Genomic DNA, 14,013 nt, shown 5'->3' with positions numbered 1-14,013 from the left:
AATTCAAATTCCAGCCCGACCGGTCTGACCGATCTGTGCTAGCGGTCAGACCGGTCCGACTCAACAGAGCTGCTGTTTGGGGAGTTTTTCCGAATTGCTTCTGTTTCTCTTCCTAAGGATTTTTGATTAGAGATAACTAGTCCATAGCTACTCTCTCACTCTAGGTTCGAGGGCTTGTGATGATGTTCGGGATATAGACCGACGCCCCTCCTGGTTGTTCCCTCAGTTCCCTCCGATCTGAATCCGACGTTATATACTGCGTGTGCCTCTGTTACCGGATCAGTTGGTCAACAAACTCTCCTTTCGTTTTCACATTGTTGTTTCCTCCGTCGGCTTGTTGTCTTTCTTTTTCTTCGGTTCACACACACTGTACCGCCTGTGACTCACTGCATCGGGTTCCTCGCTACTGCTCCAGATCCTGCCCACTCTTTCATCTCCCTACCCTTCAATCCCTCTTCGTTTCCACACGCCATTGTCGACGCTCCTGCAGACGCCAGCTGCCCCTGCACTTCCCCCGCCTGCACTCTTTCATCTATTTGGCTTCATTGCTCTCGGATTTTTTCCCCTCACTATGATGGCCTCACACGGACCGAATCTGTGAGGTGGTTTCTCCCTATCAAACTATTCTAAAGGTCGGTTCTTTGATTTACAGATCTAACAATCATCTTTTCCTCTTCACTCGGTTGCTGTAGGAGAAATTACTTCATCAGTTTCGATAGCTTCATCCTCCGGCTCTCCTGTACGTTCCTGTCATTGTGAGTATGCTCGTTGATTTTTCCCCCCTCCTTCCTGTTCTTGCTCCAGCTTGCCTATACCTTCACACTTCTCTAGATCGTAAAGCTACCTTTCGTTTGTACGATCTATTTCGTTACTGCTTTTACTAATGGCCCCTTTTTCCCCTCCGTCCACGACCCTTACTTTCTGGCCAGATTGCTAGGGGAGCCCAAGAACCTCTGAACCAGCTGCATTGTGCTCCGGTTCCTCCATTCATTAAGTCAGGTGTGATTACAGATCGTGCTACATCCTGCTGTCGTTCCCCCAGGGTTACGTTTGGTAGATTATCCCTTTTGTGCAGATCTGTATGTTCTTCATGTCCCATTCGTACACTTTGACTTCTAAAACTGTCCATGCTTCTATATATTTGTACCATATTGACCTTCGGGTCCACTATCAAGTATCGGAATGTTCACTTTTTGTCCCTAATCTCTTTCATCTGTGGTCCATATCTCCGTTGTCTCCTGTCCGGGAAACATTGCAAATAATTTAAATTAAACCCCCAGAGTACGATGTTTGTTTTTTGTTTGTTTGTACTAGTACTTTGAGCAATCATTGATGTAATACACGTCCACTTCCTCATATGGGACACGTTAAGCATGCTTTCTGTTTTAATGCTATCGCGAGCAACCTAGTACTATGTTAAGGAACTAAAGGCTCCATAATGCCTCGACATGTTATCCCTTACACTTGCTGCTGCGCTAGCTCAGAAGGAAAGGACCAACAAAAAAGAAGGTACAGTTTTCGCACATGGACAATTATATTTGGCTATCTCTCGAGTAACCTCTAAAAAAAGGGCTTAAAATACTCATCGAAGAACACCATGGGTGCTTTGGTGACACAACGAAGAATGTTGTTTACAAAGAAGTTTTCAAATCAATAAATCCACAACCACCAAAATGACAGCCCATGCAAAGACTGAGAAATGTTGAGTATTCTATCCTGTCTGTGATGAGTGAATTGTCAACCATGCGGTGTGATCGTGCGTTTGGTTTTTGGATTGCAGGTACACGGGCGTCGAGTATCGACGGTGAGCAGCCTGGAGGAGCTCAGGCCGGGTGGCAGCTGTGGCGTCCACTCCTGGATCGAGGGCGCAAGCGGCGACGGAAGGCGGGTTTTTTGGTTTGCGCCACAAAACCAAGCAGGCGGACGGCGGTTGAAGACGCCAAGTCGTGGAGGCACGGGCGTCGGTCTCGGGACTGGCGGAGGCGACGGGCGTCGACGGCGTCTAGGGCCTCGCTGCGGGCGAGGAGGTGACGGGCGTCGGGCGGCGTCTAGGGCCGTCAAAAGGCCGAGGCGGGAACGGCGTCTAGGGCCACCGCGTCTAGGGCCACGGCGTGGAGGAGGGAATCTTCCCACGTGAGGAGTTTTGGCGGTTTTCTCAAAACCGGCCATCTACCCGAGTTTCACGGACCTTCCAAAATCGTGGACCAGATCTTCATCAAGATGACGGCATCATGGAGAAGACTTCGTTCCAAAGAAAGAACCTCAGCCGTCAGATGAGATCGTGTACAGGGGGATTCTGCAGACCAACCGGTCTGATCGGTCCCTGGCACCGGTCTGACCGGTCTAACCAACCGGTCTGACCGGTCCATGGAACTGGTCTGACCGGTCTCCGCGGGTATAAATACCCATTCACTTGTATTAAGTTAGTGCGGCTTTTGTATCTCGTCCGTGGATTGCTTGTTCCTCCAGGCCGCCGCCCCTATGTCTCTCTCCCCCCGTTCTTCTCTTTAGAATAGGATTTGTTTATGGATTCGTGAGACTTTGTATTGGATTTGGTTGGGAAAGGGGGCCCTATCCTCCTTGTGCCCTCTGGGCTTTTGAATCAATTCAATCTCGTCCCTCTTGTGCTCTTTTGTGATGAATTTTCGTTTCGTTTTTGATGCACATGATCGCGACGGTTCGTAGAGCTCTTTGTAGTGATTCCCGTGCCCCTAGCTTCATGCCAAACCCTCTGGAATCACGAGTTCCTACGAATTGAAGTTTTTAGAGTTCTTGAGAAAACCCCAATCCTTCTTGATTTAACATCAAATTCTCAAGTTTCATTGATCTTTTGGGAAAGATCTCTTCGGGATATGTTCGCAGGTTAGTTGCAGAGGTATCCTCCAAGTTTCACTGGATTTGGACTTCGTTTGGTCGAGATTCCTCTTTTGAAGTCTTGTTCACGGGTTTTTCTGGGTGGCACCGGTCAGACCGGACGACACGACCGGTCAGACCGGTCAAGACCCGTTCAGGCCATGACCGGTTAGACCGGTCCGTTGCACCGGTCAGACCGGTCCAGGCAGTCGAGTTCTGCGATTTGCATCGTATTGACTCTTTTGCTTCCGCGCATCTTCCTAGGGCTTTTCGCTGGAGATAGCTTATCCATAGCTACTCTCTCATATCCTAGGTTTGAGGGCTTGTGGCGATTTTTGGGATATAGGCCGACAGATCGATTTCGAAAGAAATTTTGATCGGCTCCCATTCACGCCCCCTCTGGTCGCCGATTTCGGTCCCTCAATTGGTATCAGAGCTTGGTTGAGGTTTTCAGTATCTTAACCGGTTCGAAAACCACTTGGGGACCATGGCGAGTCTTGGTAAGATCCCTGTGTTTGCCGGCGAGGACTATGCTTATTGAAAGGTGTGTATGCGAGCCTTCTTGCAAAACATGGGAGCCGAGGTTTGGGAGATCACCAAGAACCAGGCTCACGAGGTGCTTGCCGTTTGGACCACACTTCTTCATGTGTCCGAGCACGAGGCTAACGCCAAGGCTGTCAATGTCTTGTTCGCTGGCGTTTCTCGTGCAGAGTTCTCACGCGTCCAGGGTTTTCAGGAAGCCCACAAAGTTTGGACGTGCCTTGAGAACTACCACGAGGGCACACCTCAGGTGAAGGCCAGACTGTTCGAGACTCATCGGCGTGAATACGAGAATTTTACACAGGGGCCGGGTGAGAGCATTGTCGACACGTTCAGTCGATTTCAATCGATTGTGAACAAAGTCAATGCGAACAGATCTGCTGATGTCCTTGAGTACACAGAGCATGAAAAGGCCCTCAAGCTGCTCTACGCACTTGACTGCTCTGTGTGGGATCTCAAGGTGAACACGATCATTGAGTCTGCTGGCTATGAGACTCTGACCGTGAACGAGCTTTTCAGCAAGTTCAAGGCCACAGAGGTGGATAACCAGACACGAGCCAAGCTCAATGGTGCCACTCCTTCCAAGAGCATCGCTCTTGTGACTGACCCAGGTGGATTGAGCTCTAACGCTAACTCTGCTCTTGGCTTTTCTCTTGCCTCTTTGCCTTCTGTCACAGATGAGCAGCTGGAGACGCTGGGCGACGACGACTTGTGCCTCCTCATCAGCAAGTTCTAGCGCGTCTACCACAACAGGCAGAGCAAGAAGAATCCCGGGTGCTACAACTGCGGCGATTTGAACCACTTCATCACCGATTGCCCCAAGAAGTCCGGCGGTGGCCAGAACAACCACTTCGACTACTACCGCCACCGCGACCGCGACGAGGGAGGCTATAACAAGGAGCGTCGGCGCCACAAACACCGCAGTCGTGACCGGGGAGGACGCTTCGACAAGGAGTCGCTCAAGAAGCGCTTCTAGTACAAGGCCAAGAAGCGGGAGAAGCCCTTCCTGGCGCAGCTCAGCGACCTCGACAAGAGCTCCGCACCGACCGCTCTTCTTCACCGACCTCCGACGACGACGAAAAGAAGAAGAAGAAGCGGGACAAGGAAGCCACCGGCTTCATCGGCCTTTGCTTGGCGGGCGGCCGGCGCAAGGGCTTCTGCACCATGGCGGGTGAAGCCAATGGTGCTCGTGCGTCTTCTGGTGGACATGCTACACCGACGCACGTCGACTCTTCTCCTGGATCCGAGAGTGATTCAGAGATAAACTCCACGATCGACCTGCTTGATACAGAGGTTAGGGAGTTGTACACCGCTCTCGACAACCAGAAGAGGCTGCTTAAGGAAACAGCTAGAGAGTGTAGAAAGCTTAGGGCTGAGCTGGCTTGTGCTAGGGAGAAATCTGGTGAGGATGAGTGCGCTGGCTGCATATCTCACATGAACGATCTTGTTGCTCTCCGTGCCAAGCATGATGAGAACGTTGCGAACTTAGATGTTGCTAAGACTTCGCTGGCTGACGTGTCTCATGAGCTCTCTAAGGCCAAGCATGAACTAGAACTGGTTAAGGATGCTCCCATTGTTAGTGATGTGCTTGAATGTGATGAGTGTCCTATCTTTAAGGCTGATCTAGCTTTTTTACAGTCAAAGTTTGCTACTGTTGTGTGTGAACTAGAGGAGCTTAGGTCTAGGCCTGTTCTGCTTGGTGCCTGTAAGATTTGTCCCACGCTTAGGTCGGAGCTAGATGAGAAGAACGCCTTGGTTAAATCTTTAAGGAAGACTAAGGTCGTGGAGTCTAGCCCACCTATTGACTGCTCTGTTTGCCCTGTTTTGATCTCTGATTTGGATAATCTTGTGGTAGAGAAAGCCAACTTGGAGAATGAGAATACCTATCTTAAGGCGATTCTTAGTTGGGTTTCTGCTAGTGAGCCGCAGTTGGGCATGATGATTAAGCAGTTCAAGCGTGGTGATGGTTTTGGGGTCGGCTACACCTACACGAAGTCAGACTTTGACAGGTTGTATGGTAAGATCGGCAAGGCTGCTGGAGTTCAGAGTGCTCTAAAATCTGCTAGTTCAAGCACGCAGCCTTCGCTTGTTGACCCCGTGGATGGTGTGCTGAAAGAACCACAAAAAGCACCTCCACAGAAACAGGTTTTTCCAAAGCCCAATGAGCTGAGGAATCCCCTCGACACGCTCCCTGCTGTCGCAGCTCAAGTTGCCCAGAAGAAGAGGGCTGCTCCTCCCCGTCCATAGGCTAGGCCTCCACCTCCCAAGAGAGAGGTGAGGTACCACTGCGAGTACTGTGACAGAGAGGGTCACCTGGAGGAGTTTTGCTTCAGGAGGAAGCGGGCTGTGAGGCGTGAGCAGGAGAGACGGAACGCGGACATGTACTCTGCTCAGGTGCATGGTCCTCCTCGGCGTGGTGGTAGGCATGATGCTAGGGCGCGTTGTGTAGGTGGAGGTCAGGGAGACGGTAGTGCTTACCGTGCTCCAGCGGGTGGTCACTTTGCCGGTCGTGTTCCTGGTCGTTTTCAGTACGGCTATGGACCACGGGACCGAGGCTTTGGAGGAGGTTTCGATACTCCATGCTTTCCTTGCGGTGGTGTTCGTCAGTCACACGGCAGACGGGACGGGGGATACGCTTTGTCTGGTTTTGCTAACCCTTCCGTAGAGCAAATGGCTCGACACTGGTTTGCTTCTCACTTTGCTAACCCTAGTGTTGAGACATTTGCTCACCCTTTGTCTCACTACTGATGTGCAGGTTGGAGGCTTGGAGAACTGGTGGATCATGGACTCCGGTTGTTTGCGCCACATGACTGGGAATGACAAATGGTTCTCCAGCCTCACCCCGATGCGCTCAAAGGAGTACATTGTGTTCGGGGATAATGGAAGAGGAAAAGTACGTGGACTTGGCGCTGTTCGAGTTTCTGATCGCTTTACCCTGAGAGAGGTTGCTTTGGTTTCGAACCTTGGGTTCAATTTGCTTTCTGTTTCGCAACTTCTTGATGAGAGGTTTGAGGTTCGCTTCAAGGAGGGTTGTTCGCGTATTCTCGATTCCAGAGGAGATTTGCTTTGCCGGATTACACCTCGCGATCGGGTTTTCTTGGTTGACTTCTCTTGAACTTCTCTTGGCCCTTCTCGTTGCTTGTTGGCTGGTCCTTCTTCTGATCTGTGGAAGTGGCATAGGAGACTTGGACATTTGAGTTTTGATCTATTGTCGAGACTGAGCTCACTTGGCCTGATCCGAGGATTGCCCAAATTGAAGTTTGAAAAGGACCTTGTTTGTCATCTGTGTCACCACGGGAAGATGATTGCCACTTTACATCCACCTGTTAATCAGGTGATGACCGCTCACCCTGGAGAGTTGCTACACATGGACACAATTGGTCCTTCTAGGGTGATGTCTGTTGGTGGGAAGTGGTACGTTCTTGTGATTGTGGACGACTTTTCTCGCTATTCTTGGGTCTTTTTCATGAGAACCAAGGATGAGGCTTTCGAGTTTGTTCGAGACTTGATCTTGAGGTTGAAAAACGAGCTACCCCAGGCCATGCGAGCGATTCGCAGTGATAATGGCACAGAATTCAAAAATGCTCATTTTGACGCCTTTTGCAGTGATCAAGGGCTTGAACACCAGTATTCTTCTCCCTACACTCCACAGCAGAATGGAATTGTAGAGCGGAAGAATCGGACGCTGGTTGAGATGGCGAGGACGATGCTCGATGAGCATAGGGCTCCTCGCAAATACTGGGCTGAGGCGGTTAACACCGCTTGTTATGTGTCCAACCGCATTTTCTTGCGTGCTTTCATGCACAAGACATCTTATGAGTTGCGATTTGGACGCCAGCCCCGTGTTGATCATCTCAGAGTTTTCGGTTGCCGGTGCTTTGTGCTGAAAGAGGGAAATCTTGATAAGTTTGAGTCTCGCTCGTCTAACGGCATTTTTCTCGGTTATGCTTCTCACTCCAGAGCTTACCGTGTGCTGATTATTGATACTAACATCATCAGAGAGACTTGTGAGGTCACTTTCGACGAGACTGCACCGTGCAATTCTTCTGTCTTTGAAGTTGCAGGAGATGATTAGCTCGGTACCTCCATCTTTGAAGATGAGGAGGAAAAAGCTACGGAGGGCGACGCTGAGGCTACCACGCGTGCTGTGGACCTAGCCGTCTCTGCCACGAGCTCGGACGATGACGACGGCCCCGACCCGACTACGTCTACTTCCCGGGGGCCGATCGAGCAGGTGACTCAGGCTTCACCAGTTGCACCTGAGGAGACACCAAATTTGGTTGAGGAGGAGTCGACTTCGACGCGGGAAGCTCCATGACACATTCAGCGTCGTCATCCACCTCAACAGATGCTAGGTGATCTCAACGAGTGAGTCACCAGGTCCAAGGTAACGAGTATCGCTGGCTTTGCTCATTCAGCGTTTGTTGCCTCTTTTGAGTCGAAAGATATTGGACACGCTCTTTCTGATTCTAATTGGGTCAATGCCATGCATGAGGAACTTGAAAATTTTGAAAGAAACCAAGTTTGGGTTTTAGTCGAGCCTCCACCTGCTTGTAATCCCATCGAAACGAAGTGGGTTTTCAAAAACAAGCAAGGTGAGGATGGGTTGGTTGTTCGGAACAAGGCTCGTCTTGTTGCCCAGGGGTTTTGCCAAAAAGAGGGTATTGATTTTGAGGAGACTTTTGCACCTGTTGCTCGTTTGGAAGCTATTCGAATCTTTCTTGCATTTGCTGCTTCCAAGGGTTTTAAAGTTTTCCAAATGGACGTTAAATCTGCCTTCTTGAATCGTTTTATCGAAGAAGAGGTTTATGTGAAGCAACCCCCCCGTTTCGAAAATCTCAAGTTTCCAAACCGTGTTTATAAACTTCAAAAAACTCTTTACGGTTTGAAACAGGCACCTAAAGCTTGGTATGATAGATTGAAAACCTTTTTGCTGTCTCAGGGCTTTAAAATGAGATGTGTGGATAAAACTTTGTTCCTCATGCGATCTGACACTGATTTTTTATTAGTTCAGATATACATGGATGATATTATTTTTAGTGGCTCTTCTCACGCTCTTGTCTCCAAGTTTTCTGAGCAGATGTCCAGGGAGTTCGAGATGAGCATGATGGGTGACCTTGCAGGATTATGGATTGAGTTTTGGTAGGGTTCCCATCTTTGTAGACAACATGTCCGCTATTAGCATTGCAAAGAACCATGTCCTACACTCCAGAGCCAAACACATAGATATCCGGTTCCATTTCCTGCGAGACAATCATGAGAGAGGCCACATAAACTTGATCCATGTCCCTTCAGAGAGGCAAACCGCAGATATCCTAACCAAACCGCTTGAGCAGGACATCTTTGCTCGCTTGCGAGGGGAGGTTGGGGTTTGTTACCCCTTTTGATCGTTGACTTTTCTTTGGTTAGTTTTGTAGGTTGTATTTGCTTCTCTTCGTTTTTTAGGTTTGGTAGTTGTATTGTGCATATGCATTGTACATGTTTGCATTTTGCATTGCCTCACTTGCATTAGCATTCTTGTATACATTGCTATAATCTTCTAGTGCCTGCTACTGTGAGTTGATAAATTTGATCATGTATAGCTTGCTCCACTGTGTATATGACATCATCTGAGTTAAGCTATTTTGATTTGAAAATCTGAAAACATGATCATCCTGTCTTGGCTACTAGCATGTTAGGGCGTGTTGATATACTTTGCTATCTTATTCATGCTAGTGTAGCCTTTCGTTCAGCAATTCATATTTGAAATGATCTAAATTTGATAAAATTGCTTGAACTGTTCTTGAAATGGATTGAAAAGATCCAGATGGGATTGCTTGTCGCACTGATCGAGTTTTCGGGACGGCTCACTTTGCACTTGTGAGAACCCAGACAAGGCTGTGCATGACTGAAATGAGTGTCTTAAGCTTCTGATTGTCTTTGGCATAGGCTTGGCCTCGTTGCTAAGTAAAGCATGACAAGCTTTCAACCCCTGACACTAAAAATTGCTTGATATAATTTGATTAAAAATAAATGTTTGCAACATGCTTTGGCTGGTTTGGCTCACCTGTATGACTATAATTAGCACTGCTTTCCTTTCCCTACTTGTTAGTGCTAGATCATGGGTGATGCTTTTATTTCTTCTAAACTGAACTTGTCTAGCTCTAGACTGATCTGATATACCCTGTTGAGCTAGATGCAGGTCTTGTTTATGGATGCACACATGCTTGTGACTAGATGTTGCTCATATCCTTGTATCCCTGAATGTTTTCACTTACACCTCCTGCATTACATTCATTGCATAGCATCTGTTCAGAGGGAGTCACGGTTTCAGGGGGAGGTTTAGGCATATTTTAGGCTTGATGTGTGCATGTGCCAACAAGGGGGAGAGTTTTTGGGAGAAGTGATCGAACAAGGGGGAGACTTGTTTGATTGTTGAAAAACTTGTTGTGCACAGGGCTTTGAGAGTGCATCATTTTGGGAGAGTTGCACTCGTGAGAGGGAAAATCTTTGCTTGGGGAGTATCTGCTTTTTTTCTGGCTCTTGAGTTCTCGTTTTCCCTCCACTTCCAGCATGACTGCGTCGAGCGTTACCTCTGTCTTTGAGGAGTCATGTCTTGGCTTTTGATCGATTGCGTCGAGCCGTGGCCCTTGTCTTAGTGGATCGATCTGTGCTTGAGTAAGTGACTATTCTTGACTTTCTGAGCTTTTTGTCACTTGCTTGAGTTCTTCACTTTCTTGCCTCTATTTTATCGCTTCTCTGGTTTTAGGTGGTATGTTGACAATGCACTCATCAAGGGGAGATTGAGGAATGTTGAGTACTCTATCCTGCCTGTGATGAGTGAATTGTCAATCGTGCGGTGTGATCGTGCGTTTGGTCTTTGGATTGCAGGTACACGGGCGTCGAGTGTCGACGGTGAGCAGCCGTGGAGGAGCTCAGGCCAGGCGGCAGCTGTGGCGTCCACTCCCGGATCGAGGGCGCAAGCGGCGACGGAAGGCGGTTTCTTGGTTTGCGCCACAAAACCAAGCAGGCGGACGGCGGTTGAAGACGCCAAGTCGTGGAGGCACGGGCGTCGGTCTTGGGACTGGCGGAGGCGACGGGCATCGATGGCGTCTAGGGCCTCGTTGCGGGCGAGGAGGTGACGGGCGTCGGGCGGCGTCTAGGGCCGTCAGAAGGCCGAGGTGGGAACGACGTCTAGGGCCACGGCGTGGAGGCGGGAATCTTCCCGCGCGAGGAGTTTTGGCGGTTTTCTCAAAACCGGCCATCTACCCGGGTTTCACGGACCTTCCAAAACCGTGGACCAGATCTTCATCAAGATGGCGGCATCGTGGAGAAGACTTCGTTCCGAAGAAAGAACCTCAGCCGTCAGATGAGATCGTGTACATGGGGATTCTCCAGACCAACCGGTCTGACCGGTCCCTGGCACCGGTCTGACCGGTCTAACCAACCGGTCTGACCGGTCCATGGAACCAGTCTGACCGGTCTCCGCGGGTATAAATACCCCTTCACTTGTATTAAGTTAGTGCCGCTTTTGTATCTCGTCTGTGGATTGCTTGTTCCTCCAGGCTTTCGCCCCTGTGTCTCTCTCCCCCGTTCTTCTCTTTAGAATAGGATTTGCTTATGGATTCGTGAGACTTTGTATTGGATTTGGTTGGGAAAGGGGGCCCTATCTTCCTTGTGCCCTATGGGCTTTTGAATCAATCCAATCTCGTCCCTCTTGTGCTCTTTTGTGATGGATTTTCGTTTCGTTTTTTATGCACATGATCGCGACGGTTCATAGAGCTCTTTGTAGTGATTCTCGTGCCCCTAGCTTCGTGGCAAACCCTCTGGAATCACGAGTTCCTACGAATTGAAGTTTTTGAGTTCTTGAGAAAACCCCAATCCTTCTTGATCTTCCCTCAAATTCTCAAATTTCATTGATCTTTTGGGAAAGATCTCTTGGGGATATGTTCGCAGGTTAGTTGCGGAGGTATCCTCCAAGTTTCACTGGATTTGGACTTCGTTTGGTCGAGATTCCTCTTTTGAAGTCTTATTCACGGGTTTTTCTGGGTGGCACCGGTCAGACCGGACGACACGACCGGTCAGACCGGTCAAGACCTGTTCCGGCCACGACCGGTCAGACCGGTCCGTTGCACCGGTCAAACCGGTCCAGGCAGTCGAGTTCTGCGATTTGCATCGTATTGACTCTTTTGCTTTCGCGCAGCTTCCTAGGGCTTTTCGCTGGAGATAGCTTATCCATAGCTACTCTCTCATATCCTAGGTTCGAGGGCTTGTGGTGATTTTTGGAATATAGGCCGACGGATCGATTTCAAAAGAAATTTTGATCGGCTCTCATTCACCCCCCCTCTGGTCGCCGATTTCGGTCCCTCAAAGACAATCTTACTCAACCAGTTACTGCCCATCTATTTTTTGTCCTACATTTTCTGTGCATTCTCAAAAAGGTTCATATCCCTTAGATACAAATGTTAGCTCCCACAATATTTTGCCTAATGGTTTGCAGCTAATTATGTATGTTGTATTTCTTTACATGTAGGGGAATATGTCTGCTTACAGCCCTTTATCTTCCTTGGCACCAAGAGATCGATTGAAAACAATTTTTGTACGTGTCATGAGGAAATGGGAATTCAGGGGCCTCAACGATGATGGCCCTCTGCAGCATATTGATCTTATCCTAGCAGATAGCCAGGGAAATGCTATGTATGCTGAGATACCATCTGCTGAAGCTGGGAGAAGTTACATCATGAGTAGATTCAGAGTGCGCAATGCCAAAGATTAGTTCAAACCTGTCCCTGCTCCGTACATGCTCGAGCTAACCTGCCACACACGTGTTACCACCGCAGACCCTGGTTCATTCCCTGAATATGTATACAATCCAACACCATTTTCTGAGCTGAAGAATTTCGTTGGTGACAGGAAAAAAATTCATGGTTTGTAACTATTCTTTTCTGTTGCACAACAATATTAACCTTTTTCCAATCCGCACAACCATTTTATTCGCCAATCTTTACAACAAAATTTCTTCCGATCCATTTGTACAGATGTGCTAGGTATATTGGTTGAAGTTGCGGAGCCTGAATGGGTCCCCTTTTCCAATCAGCCTAAGCCAAACTTGCGGAGGAACATTACAATCAAGGATGCCAGGTTTGCATTTCCAATTCTGAATACCCTGCAACTTAGACTAAATCATTTAATTCTGTACAATGCAACCTACATCAGATAATACACATGACGCCTCCCTTCTTTTACACAATTTTTCTGCAGTGACATTGAGATACAGATTTCCCTACGGGGACAGAAAGCTTTAAATTTTACAATCGAATCTTCAGAATCCTCAGTGGAACATATACCTACTGCAATCCTTTTAACAGGCTGCCTTGTGAAGGCATATCAACGTACGCTTGTACTTGTCATATTTTTTCCACTATGCATGACAGGTTTTTTGCTTCTTCTCTACAGTATGTAAGCCATAAATACATATACCATTTGTCTTTGTAACAGGCCAACTTTACCTAAGTGGTCACTCTGCCTGCCACTGGTACCTAAATCCAAACATTCCAGAATCTCACAATCTCATCCAAAGGTACCTTTGCAATCCCAACTGTTAACACTAATTTGCTGAATTTTCTAATGCATATATAACCTAAAAAACTATGACTATTGAGGGAATAAAAATTGCAGCCAAGGTGGCCAAAGATTGCCTATTAGAAGGGCAGGTGTTCCTCTCCAGGATTTGGTTCTCCCCGAAAACCCACCGAAAAAAGACATGCTTATCTTAAAGGAAATGCAGGATATTGATCCTTATGAATTCCCGATTAGAATATACTGATCCAATTTAAAACCATAACCATCTCTGCCTCATTACAATAAAAAAAAAGACTAAACCTTTTAATTTTATTTTTCTACACTTCTTCACATGCAGGAAAATGGCTGCGCTTGCATTGTCACTATCACACGGCTACTAGATGCCACCACATGGTGGTTCCCTTCTTGCAATTTCTGTAACAAAACTTGCAAACAGGAGGACGGCGACTTGATATGCTATGAATGTGGAACTACTAATAAATACACATACAAGTAATGTGTCTTCCTCTTTTGCTTCAACAACTTACATCTCATTTTTATTAAGTTACTGCTTCCCTTGTTTTCCTACAATTACCAGGTACAAGCTCAGCTTCATTGCGGGTGATGGTACTGAAGAGGCCGAAATGATCTGTTTCGGAGAAATTGGACGTCGGATTATTGGGAAGCCAGTCAAAACAGTTATGTGTTCTACGAAACAGGAAGATTTAATCCCTCTTGATATTGCATCCATTGTTTCTTCCAAGTTCACATTTTGCTGTGACAATGAGTAAGAAGAGTTATCGCCTTCCACAAAAAACATACCAGATCACATCAATTATCGCTAGCTATGGAAAACAAAGGATCGCACAAAAGCACCCTCAAAATGCACTGCCAACACTCCAGCAGGCTGATACATCTGATGTTGGAAAGCAACCTGGCAGCAGTCAAGTTCATGGCCTTCCCACTCCATCAAAGATACTTCCTATGCATTCCATACATCTGCAGACTCCAGAAGGAAAAGATCCTAAGCATTCTGCAGATATAATGGAAGATACCTATCACAAATGAAGATAACTTATG

General features: G+C 47.8%; 1 protein-coding gene across 2 annotated transcripts; it reads left to right on the top strand.

The window, feature by feature from the left end:
* The first annotated feature begins 365 nt into the window (after positions 1-365).
* On the top strand, positions 366-13,978 carry LOC120645177. 2 transcript variants are annotated; one of them, XR_005664163.1, is made up of 9 exons: positions 366-602; positions 693-755; positions 930-999; positions 11,906-12,299; positions 12,411-12,513; positions 12,634-12,764; positions 12,871-12,952; positions 13,292-13,446; positions 13,532-13,978. XR_005664163.1 is itself a non-coding variant. In XM_039921954.1 (8 exons), exons 4-8 carry the CDS (start codon positions 12,173-12,175, stop codon positions 13,332-13,334), a joined length of 486 nt encoding a protein of 161 aa, XP_039777888.1. In that variant the 5' UTR covers positions 366-602; positions 693-755; positions 930-999; positions 11,906-12,172; the 3' UTR covers positions 13,335-13,523. The 2 variants fall into 2 exon arrangements, 1 of the variants encoding a protein (XP_039777888.1); XM_039921954.1 differs by lacking the exon at positions 13,532-13,978 and having other exon boundaries at positions 13,292-13,523.
* The last annotated feature ends 35 nt before the right edge of the window (positions 13,979-14,013 follow it).

Source organism: Panicum virgatum, chromosome 8K, assembly GCF_016808335.1.
Source record: "Panicum virgatum strain AP13 chromosome 8K, P.virgatum_v5, whole genome shotgun sequence".
NCBI classification, from domain to species: Eukaryota; Viridiplantae; Streptophyta; class Magnoliopsida; order Poales; family Poaceae; genus Panicum; species Panicum virgatum.
This window is presented reverse-complemented; position numbering and strand designations above follow the sequence as displayed.